The sequence below is a fragment of the Dromaius novaehollandiae genome, chromosome 3, assembly GCF_036370855.1.
Source record: "Dromaius novaehollandiae isolate bDroNov1 chromosome 3, bDroNov1.hap1, whole genome shotgun sequence".
NCBI classification, from domain to species: Eukaryota; Metazoa; Chordata; class Aves; order Casuariiformes; family Dromaiidae; genus Dromaius; species Dromaius novaehollandiae.
Genome location: NC_088100.1, coordinates 91,314,089 through 91,338,324, shown reverse-complemented (window position 1 = coordinate 91,338,324; position 24,236 = coordinate 91,314,089). Strand labels below are relative to the sequence as shown.

General features: G+C 41.6%; 1 protein-coding gene across 3 annotated transcripts in view; it reads right to left on the bottom strand.

The window, feature by feature from the left end:
• The window catches only part of VIT (vitrin), a 64,382-nt gene extending 43,257 nt beyond the window's left edge, over window positions 1–21,125 (bottom strand). For 2 of the 3 annotated variants that reach the window (XM_026102595.2, XM_026102597.2), the window contains exons 1-2: window positions 20,878–21,125; window positions 1,098–1,167 (exon numbers count right to left, since the gene is read on the bottom strand). In XM_026102595.2, the coding sequence (XP_025958380.2) occupies window positions 1,098–1,128 (31 nt within the window). In that variant the 5' untranslated portion in view covers window positions 1,129–1,167; window positions 20,878–21,125. The remainder of the gene's footprint in view (window positions 1–1,097; window positions 1,168–20,877) is intronic. The other variant, XM_026102596.2, reaches the window with a different exon arrangement.
• Between the last annotated feature and the right edge of the window lie 3,111 nt (window positions 21,126–24,236).

The following is a 24,236-nucleotide window of genomic DNA, read 5'->3' as shown; positions in this document are numbered from 1 at the left end:
ATAACTTTTAGCTTAAGAAGAAAAAAAAAAAAACCAGAACCAACCTAACAGAAAGTGTGAAGTCCTGGCTGCATGCAATGTTAGGGCACCATTTTATGTGGTGAAAATAATTTGCCCTTTGTAGCAAAGAGAGAAGAACTATATGGATAGCTATGAAGCTAAACACGGATCTTCTGCTAGTTTTGAGGGTTCTAGCTAGAGGGAATGTTGCATGGGAATGTTGCACTGAAAGTCAGACAGCACAGTGAGGCTACATGATGGCTGTATCTCTATCAAAAGGAGATATGTAAGTAAAGTACACAAAGAAATCATGCTTGATTCATTGCAATCAACCAGGTTGTTCAGGGAAGATCAATTGTAAATTCTGGAATCTCTACACGTTTCCTGAAGAAGCAAGATCCTCTCTGACTGCCAAGGTAAAGAAAATAAGACTTATTTACAACCATTTGCCTTTGGCACTCCTTGGTCATGGAAAGCCCTGCAATCTCGGACAAATCAGAGAAATACTGGGAATGGATGTTTCCAAAGTGTAAAATAGAATATTTTTCTTTGGGGAAGGATCTTTAAAATACAGAACCTTTTCGGTCCCAGTTGTGCTATTTGATATAGACTGTATGTAGCTAGTCAGGTGTTTAGAGATCTGTCCAACTAATTAATACAGGTTCTACAACAAATTTGCTATGATAAATATGATAAGTATGTCAGGAAATTCAGGCATCCAGTTTCTGAAAAGCTCTGTGCCAACGCTTACTCCACCTTCCATTGAAAGCTTCAACAGCAGTGGAGCAAGAGGGAAGAGGAGAAGCCAGCAGCCACTGGTCAGCCAGGCCAGGGGAATACAAACCCACTTCACAGAGTTTCAGATCCTCTTAGAGTGTTTTTCATGCAGTTGTCTGAACTGTGTGTGCATTTTGCATGGACTCTATGGGTATTTTGTTTTGGGGAGTGGAGGAAACATCCCCAAATGTTTCTCAGCCAAACTGACATCATCTGAAGCATGCAAACTCGTAATGTTAAAATGATACTGTTGTTTTCCAGGAATCCTTGGCCTAGCTCTACTCAAGCTAGTATAAATGTAGCAGATCAGCTGTACTTACCAAAAAAGGTTGCGATGGCTGAGGCCTTCATGGTGAGAAAAGCAAAGTCTGGATGTATTGGTAAGGAACTCTGAAAAGGAAAAGAAGAATACATCAGACTGCATTAGGAGGAACAATAGCTGACACTGAAACCATGGAGCAAGAGGCACTGTGCGCTGTTCTTCAACCTTTCACAGTCCTTATGTGCTGCATCCTCTTCTTCTTCAACCTTTCACAGTCGTTATGTGCTGAATCCTCTTCTAACAGGCTGCATGTGCTTTCTAGAGAAGCTGATGTCACTGGAGTAGATGGTGTTTGGGCTATGGTATTCCCACGGTTTAATTTTTGCTTCTTTCCAAGTTTTGCCTTTTACCTCAGTAGAACCAAGATTTCACTGCATGAACTTATTTCTGAAGCCAGTGGTAACAGATGGCATAACAGATACTGACATGTTCTTGCAGCTATTCAAATTAATTCACTTGTCTTTTAAAGAGTATTCACAAAATTGTATTTATTTGTATGTCATACTACATCATTAAATCTCATAAAGGTACAGGGAATAAAAATTCACTTAGTCATTAAGCAAGTTGCACATAGTATCTTGCAATCCTGCCATCAACTGTGAGCCAAATGACTAGTTTCTTTCCTTTTCTGAGGATGTGTGTGTGTTTGCGTGTGTGTGTGTGTGTGTGTGTGTGTGTGCGCATTTGAGTGTGTGTGTTTGAGATTAAGAGGACTCTTTCTCTCAGAACATCTAGATAACTTATTTTCCAGGATAGTTAGGAGGCAGGGTAACTTGTTCCCAATTTGAGACAGCAGGTCCAACAAAAAGATGAAGACAGAGGAAATGAGTGGAAGCCTTTGTGACCCTGTTAAAACATGGATGGGATAAACCACTTCAATTAAAATGAGACTTTCAGCAGATTTCCACTCCTTTTGAGGAGTAGGAACTCTATTTCATTTGGGATAATCATTCTCTCGGCATTTGGTTGTACAAAAGATCCCTGATGTTGTTTTGTAAGAACACATAGGAATCTGAAAACTGGCAAACCAGAGCAAATCGTCTATCCATAAAGTCCAGTATCTGTCTGACAGTTGCCTTCTTCAGATGCTTCTGTGTTAGTTGTAAAATCCCATTGAAAATCTGAGCCAACTGGACATATTCATATTGGGAACACATATATAAGGGATCTTTTCATAAGAAATGATTGCATTGACCAAAAGTTCAGCATCGTCTGCAATCATTTTAATTAACCAGAGGAATCTAACCTAGATGTCCTCTCCGACAGCTATAACCCTGCCATCATGCAGGATTTACTGAGCTCATTCTGCATATCGGTTTCCTGACTCCTGCTCTCCCTGAGGCTCTTGGCCAGGCTACAAGAATACAGTCTTATCAGATATTTCCTCTCTAAGTTTCTCCTAAGCATCACCTCTCACACAATTTTTCCAGTCACTCTTCTCCTATGTAACATCCAGGCTACCTCAGGAAGCATGCTATTTTTATTCATATTCCTATTATTGATGAGCACAACTCTTCCATCTGCAAAAACTCCTGGCTACTACAGGGTCATTAATCTTGCCTGGGCCAGCAAAATCCACCATAGGCATTTGCTAGAAAGTTTCTCCCTTTTTCTAGGGAGGCCTCTACTTACACCCAGTTGTCTAGCTCACCTTCATTTCATCCTTATGCAACATGCAACACCTTTAGCATGGGTCTCTGCAGGAGGCAACAAGTTTAAGGGCACCTCTGTTCTGTTCTTTCTCTGCCTTTTTATGTATATTCCCATCTTTTATTCCCTTTGTAAGTGTAACAGAGTACGTGGTTTTCTTTATTTTCTATGCTGTCATTGCATATAGCCCTTCAAAACTGCCCTGTAACAGTGGAAGATTTCCTGGTGACTTCAGTAGGGTTTGCATTAGGCCTCTGCTCATTCCGGTCCAGTTCCTGAGAATACCATTATACTAATCAGACCATTTCTGCTTATGAACGGGAACTACACTGTATGAAGAGTATTTCTGGGTGACATTTGCTGGTGAGGTGAATATACCTGTGGCGGAATCCACACATGTAGAAGCAATTCATTTTTCTGAACCATATCTCTAATTGTAACATTTTCAGTGTCTGAAGTTGGGATAGGCAAAGACTTGGACTAATGATATTTACAATATTCTGAGCAAAAAAACCATTTTTTCTTTTCTAGCCATTGAACGTAGTTAGAATTAGCTGGCTGACTTTTTACCTTACACATATGGGAAGGCTTGGAAAGTCAATGAAAAAATTAAGGGCAATGTAAAGAGATGTGCAAAACTTGTTGCACATGCCACAGGTTGCAAGTTGCAATGTTGATGCTTCCTGCAGATTAGTTGCTGGAATCCTTACAGCCACCCATACCTTGGAGTCAAAAATGTCCTCAATTTCTTTGGATTTCAAAGAGCTACAGGTGGGCCGAATGAGCGTATCAAGTGGCTGAAGTGGTCAGTGAACAGAAATTCAGCATGAATCAACAAAATTCTGCATTACACTGTTGTTTCAATGAGTTAGAGAAGTGGAACTTTTTATCTTTGGTGAAGAATAATTAGGAAACTATTTTAAATAAGGCATAGGAGGAAATAAAAAAAAGAAGAGGAAATTATTACAATGTGTGATGATTAATTCCTCACCTCTAGTAACAAGTGTTGGTTATTTGGTGACTGTTGGGGGAATCTTGTATCGGGAGCTCATAATCAATCAGAGTCGTTAAAATACCACAAGATGCCTAACAAACATCAGAGTAAAAAGTCTGAGAGGGAGAAGAGATTTGCATTTTTGTAGAGGAAGGCTCAAGGATCAAAATAAACTTGGTATTCAAAAAAACTGATCACATGTTTACAAATGGGAAGATTTGTGCTAAAAATCAGAGTTAGCTTTTTATCAAAGAAGAAAATGCACAGAATGTTAAAGCCAGAAAGGAGCAGGCAGGGCGTGTTGTCTTCCTCCTGGACAACACGGAAATGGCAGATTTCACTTAGAGATGCTCGTATTCAGAACCTGTCCTTCATCCACCCTGAAAAGGAAATTTAGAATGACAAGATAGATATGGGGGAGAGAAAAAGGTTCTGCAATCTGTCTTCATGTATGATGTTTCCACATTTTTTATTTTAATTGCTCTTCCTTTTCAAGCAAGCCATGTTTCTCAAGTGAGGATTACTAAAATGGTATGCTAGGCTCTAAACTGAGTTCAGCCAACTCTACACCTATAAAATTTGTAACCCTTTTTCTACAGGCCAGCTGCACCTCTGATTTCTGCTTCTGTACTATGGTCAGGGAACTTAAAATGCCAAGATTGTAAGTACACTAACAATAGCACTTCATAATAGTTCTTTCTTACTATGTCTGTCCCTAACAATCTTACTAAAACAGTCTTCCTGCTAGGCTGCCAAAACTGAAAGCAACAGAAGTTGCTCAGAAGACACAGGACTGAGTTCGGGGGGGCTTGGGAGGCTGCTCACCACCCCGGGTATGGCTTTCTGCAAAGTAATAGATAATATAGCCACAGGTAGCCCGAGGCTGTACAAGTCATAGTGGCAATAGCAGCTGCTTGGTAATGTTTTGCTGCAGCTGTTGTTATTTGCATGAAAAGATGTTGCGTACCTCCCAGAAGAAAAAACATTTGAATCATTTACTACAGTGTATTTCTGGAGTGAAGCTCTCAAAGGAAACAGCAACAACAGTGAGTTCCAGACCAGAGTTTCTCCCCCAGCTCAAATGCTTTCTTTTTCACTTATATGCCTCAGCCCATTGTCAAGTCATTGAAATCTTCAAATGTATCAAAAAGTAGACCCCCATTCCTGAGGCAATGACAGTTCTCACTTCCATAACACCTACTGTCCTTTCAAATCAATCCCAGTAAAAAGAAGAGGCAGATTATGAGAGCTGCTCATCATGTGCTGAACCATCATAGATCACTAAAGGCTATATTGCTATTGACTTGGTCTTTGGAAAAGGCATCTTAGTATGGGCATGCCCCAAATCTGCAGCAAGTAAAATCACTGGTGACATCTTTATTTAAAGTCAAGAGGTTTGTAGGAATTTGTCCTGACAGTATTTGCCTTGGTACTGTTGTCATCTTTAGTTTAACTAGAGTAGAAAGAATCTGAGATGGTAAAGGACACATCTAAAAGCTGTGTATATCGTGGAGAGATTCCAATACTACTTAATTTTTCCTGTACGACCAATGTACAAGCCACCGGTACAACCAGTGTTGCACAGAAATTCTCACCACGTTCCTAACAGTCTGCCATCCCTAGGGCCCTGCTGTCCCAAAAGTCCTCCTGTCCCTAGAGGCCAGAAGTTGCAGTCCCTGAGGCCCCATGGTCCCCCAGAGCATTGCAGTGCTCTGGGGCAGCACTGCCTCAGACTTGGCTGCAATCACCATCTCTCCCTTGTCTGCTGGTGGCATTGCTTCTCAAGGTGACAGGAACTGTTTTATTTTGTTCTGTTTTTTCCTCCTAAAACATTGTGAATTTCCTGTGGAAAGAAGCCACGCAATCTAAGAGGCATCCAAATGTAATGCCTATCAGGTGGCATATGAATTGAACAGGTAGACACCACTGCCTGCAGTAATAGATACTTTTTCAACAGTAAAATTAACAGAAGCATTTAGATAATACACTTACCCAACAGATTTGTTGTCATAGCTACACTTGAAAGCATCCTATGTGCATCCTATGTTAAGCGCCTGGCTTAGATGCTCTAAACTTTCTATTGTAGAAAGTCTGCATTCAATGTATGTAGAGACTAGGGAGTTACTTGAATGAGGGTGCCCCATATGAGGTTGTATGAGATCCTCTATACTGTGTTGTAGCATGAGAGCTGCTATTTCAGAAAGGTAAAGAGTGAAAAAGCCTGGAATAAAATAGCGCTTTTCTTTTTCTGTTTCTCTGGGATCAGAAACCAAGGCTCTGATCCTGCAAATGGACCCAGGCATATTATAGGCTCTTTAGTCTATATATATCTAATGACAGATTCTGAGATGCTTTATCTTTACGCAGTTAAGAATAATGCTATGCTATTAAATACTGCTGTACTATTGTCCCCTTGTTATTTTACCAGATAAATATTTCCCATTAAAACAAAACCTAAAGTGTCTGTGTTGGGTTAATCTATAGTGTGATTTTTTTCTGACATTTCACCTTTTATTTTACGATTGTTAATCTCACTACTATGATGATTTTTTACCCTTTTTTTTTCCTGAAAACATGAGCTCACCATAGCATGCATAAAACTATCAACCTTTATGTGCAAGACAGGTGTACACAGCAAAGTTATCAAATCATTTGATTTTATTCCAATAAACACATAGAAAACCCCCAATTCACCTGATTTTCTTCATTTTCTTCTAAAGTGAGATGTGATTCATGGAGGTCTAAAGCTGACCCTCCCCTGTGCTCCAAGATCTTATATCTGTTCTGAAGATTATTCAACCTCATATCTTTCAAATACGTCTGATATGTAATCTGATCCCTCACTGATAAATATCTAGTCACAGAGTCATTCATTGACATTGGTACAAACTTAGCATCAGGTGGCCGCATGGATTTACACTTCAGCCTTTTGCAATTATTTATTTTCCTGATACCCTGTTATTTAAGCACACCTGGGTAAGCTCCCCCTGTCCTTTAGAAATGTGATGCAGGGGGCCACATGGATGTATGAGACAATCCACACTCCAATTAATGCTACAAAAGCCAAAACAAGAAATCTTTCTTACAAGAGAGAGTGCCTCTGTTGCAGCTTTATAGCTCTGCTAAGTTACACCTGAGTTTCACGTGGGCTTTCCTCCAGGGGTTTTATATTCCTCTCTTCTGGCTATGACATATAACCTCCATGACCCCTTCTTCTCCACCCCTGTATTACATATTCTCAGGTCTGACTAAAGAGTCGTTTAAAATATTATCTATTTAAAATATTGCTAATAATAATCTGAAGGCTTTTTGTATAAGTGGTGCAGGAGCATGCAGTGCCCTACTCATCTAGCTTCTAGCTAGGAAAATGCATTTGGGACATTTTGGAAAAGCAGGAGAGCAATCGAATATACCAATGATTGATTAAGAGCAAGAGCTATCCCAGTTCAGGGCTTTCTGATCATTTTTGAGAGTCTTTCCTGAGTGAAGCATGTTTTTATTAGCTCCTGCTAGCAGAAAGTGAAGCCAAGAAGTACCTTCCTCCAACTGCCCTGGATCATATGTTCTTCCTTATACTATCTTGTCTTATCACATAAACCTCCCAGCAGTCCAAGCCCATAGCCTTTTAGCCACCAGGGACCTGACCTCCAGCTCTCCGGCAGCCTGATCTCCGGCCCGTAGCGGGAGACTGGCTGGGAGGGGCTGAGGAACCCCATCCCTCACGGGAGCGCCCGCCGTAGCTGGGCACGCAGCCCCACTGCCATGCGGAAAGACAGGTCCCTCGACGAATTTGGCCCAGATCCCCCTTCACGATTGTTTTTAACTGGCTTCTATTTTTCATTCTTCATTTTCTCTCTTGCACCCTCAAAGGGAAGGGAAAGTAACAGGCCTAAAGACATGAAGCCAGTCAGTAGCAGAGCTGGGAAAGGGACCGCTTATCCTGAATCTGAGCCTGATGTCTTACCCACCCAGCTACACTGTACCTGGTGGTAAGTTAGATTTTCCGTATGTTTATTTTTCCAGCTTCATGCAATTCCTGTCACACAAAACAGGGCGCGGGGCGGGGGGGAGAATCATCTAATGCCCACTGCCCTGTTCTTGTTTGATTTGTCCAGTTGCTGTGACTTCTTTCATCCACAGCTCTGAGACCATAAGGAAACTTTTGAGTTTGAGTCTCACTAGTAAACCAGAAAAAACAATGATCTGGATGATATTTTGGAAGCCCCAATTTGCTGGCATCTTCCTTTTCTTTCCATCGTACTTGGATCGCATTTGGCGCTCTTGATAAACTGAGCGATAATGCCAGTTATCCTTGTCAGATTTCCATTAATGCAGCATTTGCAGTCATGGTCAGTACTGATAACTAGTGACCATCCTGTTTTAAATCACCTAAACTGTATGCCGGATCTTTGTTTATCTGAGTAAATTTTCTCATCTGTATCCTTCAGACTTCCATAATAGATGTTACCCCTTTCCAGGAAAGCAGTGAAGAATATGCATTACATTAACATATGCTCAAATCCCAGATAAAGCAAGCACAAATGAAGAAAGAAGCATCTCCTTCAATGTTTCTCAGTAAAAGTCCTATCCTACCTTTTAAAATCAAATTTCTATTTGAAGGAAGGTTGATTACTTTTTTCCCTAATACAGATATTTGAAAAAGTTTGAATCTTAGGGAAGGAAAACAGTTAGCAAACTAGTCTTTCAACATATAAAGTCATATTTTCATACTGGCCTTTTATTAGCAGTCTGGCTTTTGTAAAGCTCTCTGAGAGAGCTACTACATGAAAAAAACCTTCTACAAACAAACGGATTGTTTAAATTCATATAAATTGTCACTGCATGGCAATCTGTACATTTCTAAATGAAAATGCAGGTTTTAAGTCTTTGAATTCTGGTTAAGGCATCACTGTCCATTACACATGCAAACAGAAACTCTTTGTTAGTGTCATGTGTTTTGTCTCTGCAAGAATAAGCAGTTTATTTCCTGTAATCTCCTATGCTGCATAAATTAATTTGTGTACTCTCTTTGTGCAACAGTAGTGTGTATTATTGTTCTCCTTCTCAAGAAGTCATAATACAGCAGCAGCAGTGACACCATAAAAAAACAGAAGTGGACTTTGTTTGGAAGCTATTTCAGCGAGTAGCTTGGAGTTAACAATACATATCTTTAACCATTGTGGGATGGAGTTAACAATACATATCTTTAACCATTGTGGGATGAGTTAAATATGTGCTTCTTATAGGAAAATCAAGTGGGTTTGGTGTAGCTGCAAGTAAACGGGTTTGAATAAACGAGAGGTGATCATCACCTTCTAAAACAAAATTCTAGACTTTTTTTCTTTTTTTTCTTTTTTTAAGTGTTTCTCTCTTTCTTTTTCATGCTCTTATCCTGTCCTTGTGGCACTTAAACCATGCTCAGCAGTGTAATAGCTGTGCATTTGGTGCACACTAGGTAGTAAGACTAATACCTGCCGCATATGATTTATTCTCACCTCCTTTCTTCCCAGAGGGAAGGAATGATGTGTACTTAGTGCATTGTCTTGCTCTGACAGACTATACATAGAAACAAAAATCCTAGTGGATGTTTATTTTAAAAAGGCAGTCAATGAGTCCTGTTGAGCCAGGAAAGCAGATTTGATAACTATATTTCATTTCAGAGACTTAGGCTGCCCTGTATGTTTCCCGGGCCAGGTCACTGGCTATCAGAAGATAAGAAAGACCCAAGATGTTGTTTTGCGAAGGTGAAGCTCATTCGCATGAGATGCTGGACTTTCTCTTGAGCTGGTCTGAGTTAGAATATACTCGTCCAGGAACTAAAACATACCACAGACCTCATCACCTTCTTCTATAAAAAAGGTGAGTGAAAGCTTGACTGTGTTCTTTCACATATGAACAAAATTGCAAAGTGGGTGCTATAATTTAAACAAGAGAAAGTTAGTATCTGTACTAGCACCATCTGCTAGGATAGGACATACCATATCATATCATATCAAAATTAAGACATTATTTGCCCACACTGTTTTATGGGAAGTGTCAATAAGACACTGAAGACTGTTCCTATGTCAGTGGCTGATTGTGCATACTTCTTCAGCCTCCTCCAGCTTTCAGAGGAGTCTGTGCAGTGGTTGCAAGCAGGACATCTTGGCCAGACAGCAGGAAATGGAAATGCCAAAAGGAGGAGCTTTGTCTGAAAGGCTGTACCCTGTTTGGACATAGGTGCATCTGCAGGCTAGGAGTAAGCTAGGAGTGTGGACTAGGGTGAGCTAGGACTCAGAAACAAAAATGCTTCCTGGAGCCTGTAACGAGACTCAGGGCATGATGGTGCCTTTTGCCTAATCCTCTGGTGCCTCAGAAGGAAAGCTGTCAAGGAAACACATGGTTTTGTGGCTGCACGTCCCTCCGCTGTGGTGGAGGAATTGTATGAAATGTTAGGCATTACATGTTAGGCAATTGTGTACTTAATAAAATAAACAATCTACTACTAAATGAGATTCTGAGCCTATGGACAATTTGTGCTTTTGCCTTAAAGAGTCCTTGGATAAAATACATAGTTAGAAGTAGGATTACAAGCAGAGCTATTCATTTTGAATAAAAAGCCTTTATCAACCAAGCAGTAGCTATGGACTCTGTGTTAGCTACTTTCTCTGGCCACAGGCATCCCACACTCCAGTCCACAGTGGTCCCCACCTCTGCAAATAATCACCCTTTCTACAGCAGGGCTGGTGATCACAGTCATTCCAGCTTGGTGTTTAGGCTTTTGCTTCAAAGGTGTTAACTATGGGCTTGCACACTGCTCTGCTCCTGGGGCAGGTGCTGTTTCCTACTACACTGCTATTCAGCAGTACCTGTTGGCTCTGTTTCTCAAAGAAATGCAACAGACTGGCTGAGCTTACTGTTGTCGGTGTGCAGTAACTGTACTCAGATTGGGTTGTTTAGCCTACTGGATGGTCGTGATCTGCCTAAAATGGATGTAGGCTTAATGCTCCTGACAGCAATTGAGTTCATCCTCTTTTCAATACTGCCTGCCCCCAAGCACTTAAAACATAAAAAGTTTCCCTGTGTAGCCTGAAAGATCCTGGCTACCTAACTTTAGAGACCCATGCAGTGTTAGCTCAGAGGAGATCAGTGCCTCTGTTATAACTCAGTCTTACTTTTGACACCAGTTTATTGTCCCAGTCCATGGAGAAGCCCCAGCATTTCCAGATGACCCTGGTTACAGCTGATCTGTCTCCTGTGAGCACCATTCACTGGCAGCAGTATGCTGTAGTGAGCAGAGGCCTCACCTCTAGAGTGGGGCTTATAGGTCCTTTTCAGAGTGAAGAGCTTTAAGAGATTTTTTTGAGAAAGAAGATGCTATCCACTAGGTTACTGAGGATGCCTGGGCTCTCCCCTTTCTGCTGAAGTGAGACCACTATGTGGTCAGGATTATAACAGCTAGGAAAGTGTGAAAGGTGCCTTGCTGCAGTCCTGTGGTTTTGCCCTTCAGATGGGAGGAGGATGAGGACATAAGGTGCTAGGATCTTCCTCCCCCTAGACTGTCTGTCTCTGCTTTTTTTCCTCTGCCAGTAATGAGCTGCTGTGAAATGCATGCCCTCTTCAGGGACCAAAGCCATGAACTCCAGCCCTGCTCTGCTCCCAGGCGAAGGTCAGGCTCCTTCTCAGTTGCTCTCTTTTTGATCCCATTTCTGGCATTCCTGGTTGCACCAGGGTCCTGCTTCATCACAGAGAATGAGGCATATCCCAACCTCCCGAGATGCCTTTGGAGCCAGATGACAAGGGGCCTCTTTGGAGATGAAGGAAATGTGGGTTCCAGCTCTCTGAGCCTGAGGACAGCCCTGAACCAAGATCAGAGCCTCACAGTGTCTCGGCAGCCAGGACCGCTCCTTATGGATTGCATACTTGAATTTAGAGCTCTAAATTCCGCCTAAGCTGTACTTTGGGCACCCGAGTCCTCCTTTTAGAGCTGCTTTAAGAGATGCTTATATGCAAACTTGCAAAAAGAATTTAGTCTGAAAGGGCTCCACTCAGGTAGGAATAATGAAAAGATGCTATACCCAGCAATTTAGGGACAAACGAAAACACTCGAACAGGCATGTGCTACTCTTTATACCTGTGAGATGCCCTGAAATTAAACCAACATAAGGCTGAAGTAACAGTGATGAATCAGGCCCTCTGCTTTCCTTGGAGCTCTTTCAGAAGAAGGTAATTTATTTAAAACTGTAGTGTGATTCGTTTTGCCAGACCTTTCTCAGGGCCTAAATAAAACTGTAATGGTTATGCTTTCTCCTCTGTCTCACAGAAATAACCATCAATTATGCTAAAGTCTGACCTGCCCCTTCCAGCAAAAGAAGAAATACACTTAGAATATGCCACCCACTTACAGAGAAAATGTAATTGGGAACATCCAGATGACTGGATCCAGGATCATTATATTTCACTTTCCTGTTTCATGTTAATGTAGTATATGTTAATTTACTTCATTGCAATGGGCAGCTTTCATGGCTCACTGGAAATCTCCATTAGCTGAAACCTGTGAAGCCCTGTCCAGCCGACTACCTCTGTCTGTCACATCTGCCCCCAGCCTCCTTCTCTGCCCTCACAGAGCCCAGACCTCCTGTGCACACTGGAGCTTGCCCAGTGAAATCGTGCTGTTGAGGAATATTTCCTTCCCTTTCCTAATACTAGTTCTACTTAAACATCAGTCAGGCCCCAGACTGCATCCCTGTGCACCCCTGGCACAGCCACTTTCCCCAGAAACTGAGGGCAAAGCAGTGACATAAGGGAAATAGCAATATCTTCAGCAGTGCCTGAGGGCTGTGCTAGGTTTGGTTTCATGTTCTTTCTTTCACTTTTTAGAAAATGCACCATTTTCTATTTTCAACAAAAACACCTAGTTCTAGTGAGTGAAACTGGCTTTTTAAAGCATAATACATGCTTTCTGAGGTTGGACACCCAATAAAAAAAGCACTGAATACCCATACTATTGTGCTGGCTGCAAACTAAGAATTACTGTAGTGTGTCAGAATTCCCCTGAAGGTAGATATTTGGCCTGAAAGTGAAGAATTGGTGTTAAAGGCACTGAAGAAACTGCAGATCGCCCTGGGGATAGTTTTATGAATTTTTCTAACATGTTCAAGCAAAGCTTGAAAACCTTTTTTTTTTTGGTAAAAACTTAAAAGCAGAAATTCAGAGAAACTTTAGAATGTTTGTACTCTGCTTATTAAAGCTACATGTATCCCTTTATTTTAGAAGTGAGTTATATGTGTAGTACAAAAGCAAAACTGATTCTGAAGCATGCTAGTAAGTTTATACAAAATCTCACAGAAAAAAAAAAAAGGAAACTCTATCAATTCAGTGTCTCCTGCAGTCAGTATGACTACTCATGCCTCATACCAGCGCCATAGACTGGTTGGATAAGGATTCAGAAAAGACATATATTTTAACAAAATATCTGGAGCTATCCTGGTATGTGGCACTGCTTTGAAATAAGGCTGTAAGTGATAAAATTCATCAATGAAATGAATCATCATAGTAATGATGACTTAATTTTACTCAAAATATCTTCGGCAAATCAGGAGGTATTGGGGGAAACTGTAGAAAGCATTTTGAAAAGCTAAGCTGAAATCTGCTTGTGCTGGAAGCCAGTTGAACAAAGCTGAGGAAATAACTTCACTTTTGCTTTATAGTTTTCTCTTAAAAATGATAGTCCCATGCTGAACATTTTCCCCCTTACATATTTGGTAAATGTCCTTAAATTTCAAAAATAATATTTCCTCCTGACTAATTGCATTAGTCCTAATTGGGAATCACTCCCTCTCACTCTCTCAGATGTGCCTCTGATACCTTTTTGGGGCTTTCTTTCAGGAAAAAAAAATACTACCAATAGTTCACACATGAGACTGAGGAAGGATGAGTATCATTGCTAATCACAGTTTTCCTTGTTTCCAAAGCAAAACAAAAACTATTATTCATTCAGGCCTCTCCTGAAAACCTGCAGGTATCTAAGCATCAACCTGATGGTACTTACAACACCTCTTGTCAAAGAATATGTGTAGTGGCTGCAGGAGTTAATCCTGAAAGTCAGCCCAGTCACTAGCACTCTGTTGCCCAACTGGGAAAGCAAAACTTAAAGAGAAAACCGTTGTATGTAACGCAGTGTTCACTGGGACCAGGACTGTTCAGTCAGAGTGTGTCAACACACAGAAAGACCAGCCTTTGCTTATGGTAGATGACTCGAATCAGACACATTCCCATCAAAGGTTATGGAGCGGTAGGCAGCCTTGCTTACTAGGACCACCTTGAAAACCCTTGAGGACACCTAGGTGCCCTGCTGAAGGTGTGATTCAGAGCAGAGTACTTGGAAAAAGATGGAGGGCATAAGCAGATGCCATCCTTTGGTCTGGGTTTCCATGGCACTTAAAATAAAAGCTGTCACGTGGCATTGATATCTTCACTGATACAAGGGAACAGTACTTAGGGCCATCCACTTTCTCTGCCTTGCTGTTTCAGGCCTTGAATCCACCTCAGACCATCTGCTAAGTGCTTATTCAAAATTAGCTGTTATTATAGTCTTTGAAAGAGTACAGAAGGCGGCCAACCCCTGACACGAAAGGCAAATCAGAAAAAAAAAAAAAACAAAAAACCCAACCCAAAACTGCCTTCTGACCCTCAGTCATTGTTTAGAGCTTCCCTGCTGGTCTCATGACCTGCAAATCCTGAGGGACTCCTATGGCCAATCACTACCTCTCTGCTTTCTCACTCTCCTCACAGAGAACAGCAAAGTCTAGTATTTAGTTTAGTCTTAGTCTTTAGGCTAAGTCTAACCATACTCCTGTGGATAAGTTGGATATTTCTCTGCTGTCCTCTCCAGAGATACCTTTGGGATAGGAAGCCTGTCTCCTCTTCTTCTAGGTAGGAGATAAGTCCTACTCCTCAAGGGCTTATTGTGCATGGCCACAGGGTGGCAGGTGCCTTACACCTTGTATTAAGGCAGGATGATGTCCTGTGCAAGTAGTTGTTGCCACTTCAGCCTTGCTACATGCCTCTTTCAGGCCCTTTCATCTGGCACTGGTCTGCAGGCATATTCAAGCTGAAGTCCCTGACTAGAAGTGGCTGTTGTGGGGAGCAATTTGAAAACTGTGGTCCTGTGAATGTTGTTTCCATTTCTTAATGACTGCGCAGGATGCCTATGGACTCCACATTGCTCTTGCAAAAAAGCTGATCTCCAGGTCTGCACTGGTGCCACCATTACAAATGAGAAGATTTTGAAAAGGTGCTGTTGGTGGAGGTGCTGGTGTGTGACCTGATGTAGTGTGGCCCAAGCTCTGCAGCCTCATGGCATATGTGTTGGCAGCCTTTAACAACTGGCAGGAGTGAGTTCCCTAGCATACGGGTCATGCAGTCAGCATGGGAGAGGCTGTGCTTCCAAAACTACACCCCTCAATATCTGAGTGCCCTGGCGGACACTATAGGAGCTACAAAATGTGGCAGGGAATCCAGGCTCCAGAGCATTGCCCATGGTATTGTCACAGTGTAGATGCTGCCAGAAATCATTGAGAAACATGTCTCAGGACCAGGCTGATAGTGATTTACTAATTTTGCGTATTAGAAGCCTTTAGAACCTGCTATTTCAGCACTGAGATGAATTACAGGATTCTGAGATTGCAAGATCAAAAAGGAAAACTGTGCTTATCACAAGGATTTTAGGAGCAATCAGGCAATCACAGAGCAGGAACTTGTAACTTGTGGTCAAAGTTCTCTTTTAAAAACAAAACTAAACCCACAGAACTCACTATTGCACAATCCACTTCCATGTCAGAAAGTTTGTCCTGAACTCTGGCTTTAAGAAATAGTCAGATGAGTTTCTACTTATTATATTTTTCACTCATATTTTTTTCTACACACAAATTTTGCTAGTGAGAATACAAGATTATACCATAGAAGCTTGAGACATCACATCCCAAATTACTACATATTTTGAAATGCCCAACGATTGTCCCCAAAGCAGGATAAAAGAAGATCTGTCTGACCATGGCCCTCTATTCTTACCCTATGCTTGAGGAAAATGGCAGGTGCCCATTTAAATTCATGCAGATTCATGGGTGCATATGCAATATCTAAACTTCTGTAACCTTTTCCCTGCCTCATCTTCCTCCCATTTAGCCTAATCTCCAAACAGCCTCTCCTTCTTCATACCCCTCATGTCCAGACACTTCTTCCACCAAGCCCAGGAGAACAAAATGCTGGAGTCTTGCAGATGCGTTGTGAGAAAGGTGAAAAAGATGGGCTCCCACTAAGGTAAGATGGATGGGCTCCCATCGTCCTCAGCTGGCTGGTCGGTGTGAAAACAGCCCCAGGAGTCACAGAGCCATTACCCTTCCATAACTCTGACTCACTGGAGGTGACCAGGGCCAGGATACACAGTGCCGTTGCCAGTATTCCTGTATGTCTCACCCTTGTTCTATGGACTCAAGGATAAACTATGTCTTTGGCGAAAATACAAAGAACGAAGCCTTCTGAATCCTTAAAGGAACCTGGCAGAGAGACTGAGAGGTACAGACAGAGGTGGTTGCATTCAAATTTTCCTGTAAACAAGCAATTTTGGAGAGGGAAAAAATTTCCACAGTTTTAGGTACAAGCCTGGAGCTACCGGAAATCCCCAATACATCCTGGTGGGAACATTAAAGGATTGCATGAAGCTACACAAAATCATTCAGAATTTTTCCAGAAATTTTGGCTCATATAAAACTGTCACTTGGCAATTATGCTTTTTTTTAATATGAAAGAAGCTGCTAGCTGAGAGACTGTTGACTGCTGTGCTACATTTATAAAGCTATTTAATAAGGTGACAGGCAGAAAAACAGATTGCAGATACAGTTAATCTTGAAAATATTTTTTATATCTGTATTTATGAGATGTCCTGTGAAATGAGATACATCAAGGACAACTGACATTAGTGGTGTTCTTAATGTGCCATTGAACTCTTAATAATTCTGAAGATAGAGCAAAAGCAGGAATGGACTTAATGGATCCTAGCCAGCCAGTTCAGTCATGATAGTAAGACTTGTCAGCCTAAGAACAGCTTAAACCTTGATGATTTGAATAAAGCAGAGGAGATGATAACTATTCTTCTGAATGCAGGTGGCTAACCCATGAGTGCCGTGCTGTCATGCCTGCCCGCTTTTGATGCATCCCAGCATTAGCTAGTTCGGCTCCCTCCGTGCATACTGCAGTCAACTGGTGAGTACAGCTGCCCCCATAGACTCCATAAAAGCCTACCTCATTTCAATAGTCTCCCCCACTCATCCTGTGGGCCACAGCACTGGAGAAAATCTCGTCAGTAATATATGCTCTTAGCTGCAGCATGTCCCTTCACAGCTGCAGTTTCCTTTCTACAGGGTTTTATAAGGAGGCTGAAAGAGCTGGCTTTACTTCCACAGCAATTGCAGGTGAAGTGGGAGAGAAGTTGGGAACCTGTAGAGGGTCGATCCTCCGTGTCCAGGGCTCAGGTTGTACTAACAAATTAAACAGTGGCTAGGAGTGTTTGAAGGCACAGAACCATCATCATCTATGTTTTTAGACCAGGCACATTTCTGGCTAATCTAGGACTTTTCCCGTCAGCTCCCCAGAAAGTGTGAGGGCTTAGAAACTTCCAGGGATTCCCTCTATCTAATGCAGTTTGCATGCACTTCAGTTTGGGGCTAAAAGAGTTTAAAGCTTGATGCAGGCTCTTGTGAGCCAGACAGAGTGCCTGGGAATGCTCCCAGGCATGTTTAATTCACTAACATAGACAGAACCTAAATGGCTACAGATTTTCTGGGAACTTGTGCACCACTCTGACCCTCTTCTGTGACACAGGGAGGCTGCACTGCCTGGGCAGCATTCACTCAAGTTTTCCAAGTGTGAAATGTGCAATAAGTAAAGGAATCAGGATGCAAAAGAATGGCATCTGCTCCAAGACTGCTAGAGAGGCTCTTTTACAGGCGAATGAACCATAAATTTGTAGTAAGACATTGTTTTCTAAACATAGTAGAAAAACTGTTGTTATCTTGCTTGGTTGGTCATTAGAAGAGCGATAATTATAGTCTGTTTGTAACAACTGGGACCAGAACAGTGAATACATTGTCCCTAATGCTAGCTGAATTCTATCACATTTACCCAAGGCGAGGAGCACTTACAAACAATAGGTCTCCTTGTGCCACATGCAAGTTCAAAAAAGTATTTAACGGCTTAAGTAGGTCTTAAGCAGTTACCTGTCTCTATGAATCTGGCCTTACTATAGCTACCCAACATGCATAAAAGGAGGAAGGAGGGTGAGGAGGGCAGAACTGTGATTACTTCAGCTGCATATTCTGTGGCTTTATGTACAATACATACAATCACTATTATTTTTTCTCTTCTGAAAGACCTTATTTTGGTTTTGCATTTCCTTTTATATCATAATTATAAAGTTTGCAATCTGCTTCATAGTTTCTGTTTTCCACCATGGATCAATGAGACCTATATTACTGGTGGATGCCACAGAGATGGGATTTCAGATGGAAAGGTACATATGAGGTGCCATCTGTTCCTACCTACTAATTCAATATTTTAGTTTTTAAACTCTGAATGTGGGTTTTAAAGCTCAGCTGACACTGCAGGAGTTTTGGTGGGCTCAGAGCTTTAGGAGGCCAGAACATTTCCCAGGGCTCTCAGCAAACCCTGGTACTATTGCTTTGTTCCACCTGACCGGAAAATACAATATCTCCCCTGCAACAATTGCCATAGGCCAACCAATGCCTCATTGATCCACCACCTATACATTCCAGTCAATCTGCTTGAGGAATTCATGAGTATGAGTGCCTCAACATTTTTTTCTACGCATTTAGGCTCAAGACACCAGAGGTGGAATACAGTCTCAATTTTGCCAACAGTAAACTGAGCTGTCATTTTTGTTGCTCAGTTCAGCTGGGCACCCTAAATGACTTGCCTATCATTTAGGAGGCTTTTGGCAGAGCAGAGACTTGAATGCGATTATCCCGAGTCCTGAGTTAGGGTGTTAAGCTACTGGGCCATCTTTTCTTTCTGGAGCCATATTTGTGGCTCAGGGGCAAAAAGGAACAAGTTAAAAATTCTCCAGGAAGACCAGCTACAATCTAGTCCTTAATGCCACTGTTATATAAACGTCAGGTTTATTTTTAGGAGTGTTCTCCAAAAAGCAATGGGCAGAAGTAATTAATCATTCTGTTCTACCATATGAATTAATTAATTAGCTTGTTTTCCCAAACTTCTGTATTCACACTGTCTGTGGCAGTTGCCTTTTAGAAATACTCAATTTCAATCAAATTTTACAGAAGGGAGTGTTAAAATTAATCTCTCACTTCACTGAAAGCAAGTAGCTGGGTGAAGGGGGAACACCTTGTTAACGCCCTCACTAAAGGAAAGACTTCGGTAGGAATTCATTCTCTATTAGACACCAGAGAATCCACATGGGGGGGGGGTCGTCTTCTTGCATCCCAAGAGTGAGAAAACCTGGTTTCCTCCATGGTGTCACTCATAAAACCAGCTCAAATGGCAGTGTCAAGTCTTGTGTAAGAATACTGCCGCTAAGCATGAAAGAAGCTTCTCACATAAATCAGTTAGCAAGCTAAGAACATAAAATTCCTATTACAGGTAAAATCACAGAGCAATATTAAATTATATTGGCAGGACACTAAGGATTTGTTTTTTAAAATATTGCTTATGCCTTGAATAATGGAAAGACATCAAGTGTCTCCTGTCACCCTGGTGAGAATGACCTCAGCAACTTGAAGCATTAGATTAAAAAATGCAAGCAAAATAAGTTTTTTTTAAATAAGATATTAATTTAATATAGAGAAAGTAATGTGCATGTGCATTGCTGTCAGTTTTGTTTGAGCTCTGTCCGAGTCACTTAAAGAGATCAGTCTTACAGCCCTCACTGTAACTCAGGACTGAATAAAGTCTGAATGTGGTGCTACAGATATAGAAAAATACAAAGGTGCATGTTCTTTGAACACGGTCAAATGCAAAGTGTTTTTAAATATGGTAAAATTCAAGCTATAAACATGTATGACTATTGCTATTCTCAGCCAAATGTATTTTAAAAGATATCTAAATTAAAGTTACTTTTTTCTGTGTGGGTGTTTGCTTGTTTTTAGTGATTTGTTTAACTTTTGGAGGGGTTAGAGGAAAAGAAGTGTGCTCTAAGGAAGATATACAATCTGTAGTTCCTTTCTTGCTCTGGATGTGGCGTACTTCCCATAAACTGTGGGAGCAAAATCTCAACTGGCGTCTTCAGAAGTTGCTCTGTGAAAAGTTTGCTTAGGGCATTTGGTTCATGTTTGTACTAGTCTAACATAAATTGCATTTTGAAGAGCCTTATCAAGAATCTAATCTCGCTGCAGAGACCTGAATGGCTGTGGCAGGCTTGACAATGCTATTCATTTTTGGAGCCTCACCGGCAAAACAAGCACTCAGCACAAAAGGATATATAGATTCTAGGCTACTCTACTGTTTACACATGCATATCTATCCATCTAGCAGGAAATTTCACACTATATATACATATATATGTATATTTATATATAAATAACTGGAATAATAACTATTTTCCATTCTGTATTTCAGAGATTAGTGTTCCCCAGTGTCATCTAATGCTAATTAATGTTACAACTCATACATACTTATTGATCAAAGAGGCAAAGAAAAAGTTGTGGAAGTAAAAGCATTTTAAACATAGGGAACAAATCACGCTACCTATTACACATTTTATTTGAACTGTTAGCCTATGTATGTCTACTGATGTGTGAATAATATTCATCATTATTTAGGAAATAACTAAGCCCTTGCTGGGCAGACAGTGAGTATGTGTGTCCACTTTAACAGTAGACGTTTAATGCTTTTATAAATAATTTATAAAATAGATACAATTTAAAGTACATTTTCATTCTGCATCTATGGCTTCATCTTCTCAGGTCTTTGATCCCATGCATACAGCTGAACTGTTAGACAAAAAAGTGAGTCTCTACAGTTTCTTAGCAGTGAAAATATTTAACTATTATCAGCATACCAGAAAGCAACTCCCCCCACTCCCCAATGAATAAATATAATAGAGAAATGACATCAGAATTACCTTGCTTGAAGTGTGTAACTTTTTATTCCTTTTCTCCACCCAGTATCAAAGTGTAATTTTTTCCAAGTTGTTCTGTACCACAAACTCCAGTCAACATTATTCTAAAGAATCAGAGGCAGGCAGCGAGGGGAGGCCTGGACACCTTTTCTCTTTCTGAGAGGAGCTAATCAAACATTCCCATCAAGCTCCCAGCTCTCTGCAAGGCACATTACTCCCTCTCTCTCTCTCCCTCTCTCTCTTTCTGTCTCTCCCTCCCTGTGTCTCTCTCTCTCCCTCCCTCCCTCACACACAGACATACAGAGCTCCTTACATTGATTTAGCAGCTGAATTAGGCGGTCCTATTTTAAATATACGTTCCCTCCCACATATTTTTCAGTAGGGATTTCTATGCTCCTTTTGCACCGGCCCCTCAGATTTGTCAGGTTTTTCTCTTCTGGAAAGCGAAGCTTCCCTTGACTGATGTTTTGGTTCAATTTTTTCCGTTTCCCCGTGTGGTTTAGCATTGTAGTAAAAGGACTGCAACTAGTAGCCTGGAGTAAACTATGTAGCTCCAAAGGTTACAAACACCAGATCAGGCAGGTGTGAGTCAGATTTAAAGAAGAAAATTAGCTTTTGAAGAAATAGATCGCGATGCCTTTACTCACATGAATAGCATCTTATTTCATAAACAGTTAACGCTGAAGTCAGAGGATTAGTGACAGAGCAGGGTCTTTATGAGTAAAGGGCATTTGGGTCTAAGCACAAAGAAGGAAAAGTACAAAATCAGCACTAGTATGGCGTTCTTTTGTATGAGGGTGTGGAAATTAAATAAAATGCTTTCAAACCGTTCTAAACCAGCATTCATTCAGCGTGGCCTAGCAAAATGAGGTACACAGAATGACCAGTTTGATCGAGTATCTGTACATGGATCGCCGCCCTAAAAATCTCAGGTAGCCTGAAGGATAATGTTTTAGTGAGATAATCAAGACTGCAGCATTTACAGGATTATCACAGAACAGATTATATATACTGGAATGTGAACAATAATCTGCAGTTCCACCTAAGTATTCAGAAATGTATGGATAACATATATGATTGAACATATGCTGTGTTATCTAAGTTTATTGTTGGCTAAGATTAACATATAAAAATCTAAAGTAAGTACAGGAGAACGACTTCAAAAGATACAGTGAAAACACATGTTGTTCCTGTCTACTTTTGATCTAACAACCCTGTAAGTATATTTTGTTTAAATGAAAGCAATTACCTTTCATTTGTGAACTTCTACTCCAGTACTTACTAAAAGTGTACAGTAGCTCAGCGTATCAATAGACAGTACAACAGGAAAGGTTCATCAAGAAGTTCCAGCTGTGTTACTGCCGAATAATGATCCATAATTTATTTGGGTGATTCTCTTAATGCAGAAGTTCAGGCTTGCCAAGGTAATCCCTTGTGAGGTGGAATAAGATCCCTTGTGTGGACTGGCAGAAAGCCTGTCTAGATAGTAAATCTATTTAAAAAGAAGTCCAGACAATTCAAGTTAACACTTCTTTGAGAATATCAATCATCATCATTTTCATAATGCTTTGTTAGGGTCCTTTATTCAGATAATCCTGGCCAAGAAGACTGAAATCTTAGGATTAGAAGTTTAAAGGCACATAAGTGCTGGGTGCCAGACACAATCCTGATCTAAATATTGGGGTTTTGCAGCTAAGTGGCGATGTGTCATTTGCCAGTGCTGGTGGAAGGCTGAAGTTCTCCAAATAACCCCTTACCTACAGATGTTGACAGAAATACTCTGAAGTTTTTGGGCCAAGACCTTCACTGGTATTTAGGGACTTCTATGCCACTCCGGTAGATTGTTTTCAGAAATCTATAGGCATCTATGTATATGTTTAGATGCCTATATAGCTTTAGAAGTCTAGGGTCAGTGGGTTATCTATCTCTTGAGCCCAAACCAATTAAATCCTGAAGTGATATTACAAAAAGCTGTGTGTCAGGGAAGGAGAGCAGAAGAAATATTATGATGAGCGTGCTGAAGACCGAGCCCCTGGCAAAGCGAGGCATTGCTGGACCGCAAACTCTCTCGCTGTGCCGGCAGCGCGTGGAGCTGCGCTGCAAAAAGTAGCCGTACTGGTGCTGGCTGGTGGGACTGAGGCGTCCAAAGCGGCAGATCATCAGGATAACCAGCACCGGCAAAATGTCCTGCTGCTGCAGCAGCTCGGCTTCTGGTACCTGAGTCAGCTCATTCGGCACTGTGGCCGCAGACGTACCCAGCACGGTTGGTAAGGCGTCAAAGCTACAGCTACCGTGCCTACACCTAGGCCATGTGTCATCACTGCTGCTTGGTGGCGGTTTTACAAGAGGAACCGCTGATAGCTTCATGTCTCGTTTTCCACAGATGGATTATCTAATTTGTGGGTAAACCATAAGAAGGGCAAAGAGCCAGCGTGGCCCTGGCAGGACTTAGCGCAAAGGCAGCAGTGTGTAAGCACAGCCCCGCTGCTTGCAGGAGGGCAGCCGTGGCGCCCGCCGCGGCAGAGGCGCTCGGGGCCCGGCCGGCTCGCTGCATCCCTGGCTGCGAGCTCGCGCGTCATGCTGGGAACGAGCACGCCGGGAAGCGTGGTGCAGAAACCCTGAGTGGGCAGAAAAACGATCTAAGCTGGCATTACCCAGGGTATTCAGCCTGTCATTATCTCGTGCAGCGGAGAGCTGAAGAGTATCAAAACAAAACCCTGGGGAGGGCACTGGCTGTCTCCTTTTATCACAACATTTCGGAGCACTGCCGCCTGTGCGCCTTCCTGACAGGGGTAATTCCCAGCCACCCGAGCGCCGGCGACGCCAAGCGCAGGGACCGAGGCAGCCGCGGTGCGTGGCTCCACTCCGGCACTGCCACTAGCCACGCAGGAAAGAATCGTCCACAAAAGAGGTGACGGGGCAGTCAGGGAGCCGCTCCTCTGAAGACAATAGGTATTGATACTATTGTCTAGGCCACGGAAAAGTCTTCTGTATCCGGACATGTCCGTGTCACCTACCACCACTTCCAACTTCCATTTGTGCTTTCTGTTAGCTGGTAGTATTGTTTGTGTTTTACAGTCTAACTACATCGTGTTTTCATTTGCTTGTTAATTAAAAGGATATTTAGCAGTCTCAAGTTGATAAATTTATTAAATATGTGCATCCATACTTAGAGTGGGTGACTAATTTCAGAGAATATTGTCTTTATGACTGTGTGACATACAAATATATACATACATACATATACACACACACACACACACACAAATATACCTAGCAAGTAAGACATATATATAGCCTCACTCCAGTACAGCAGCAGAAGCCTAGTAACTCACTTTCAGTAAAATATTTTACCAAAATCA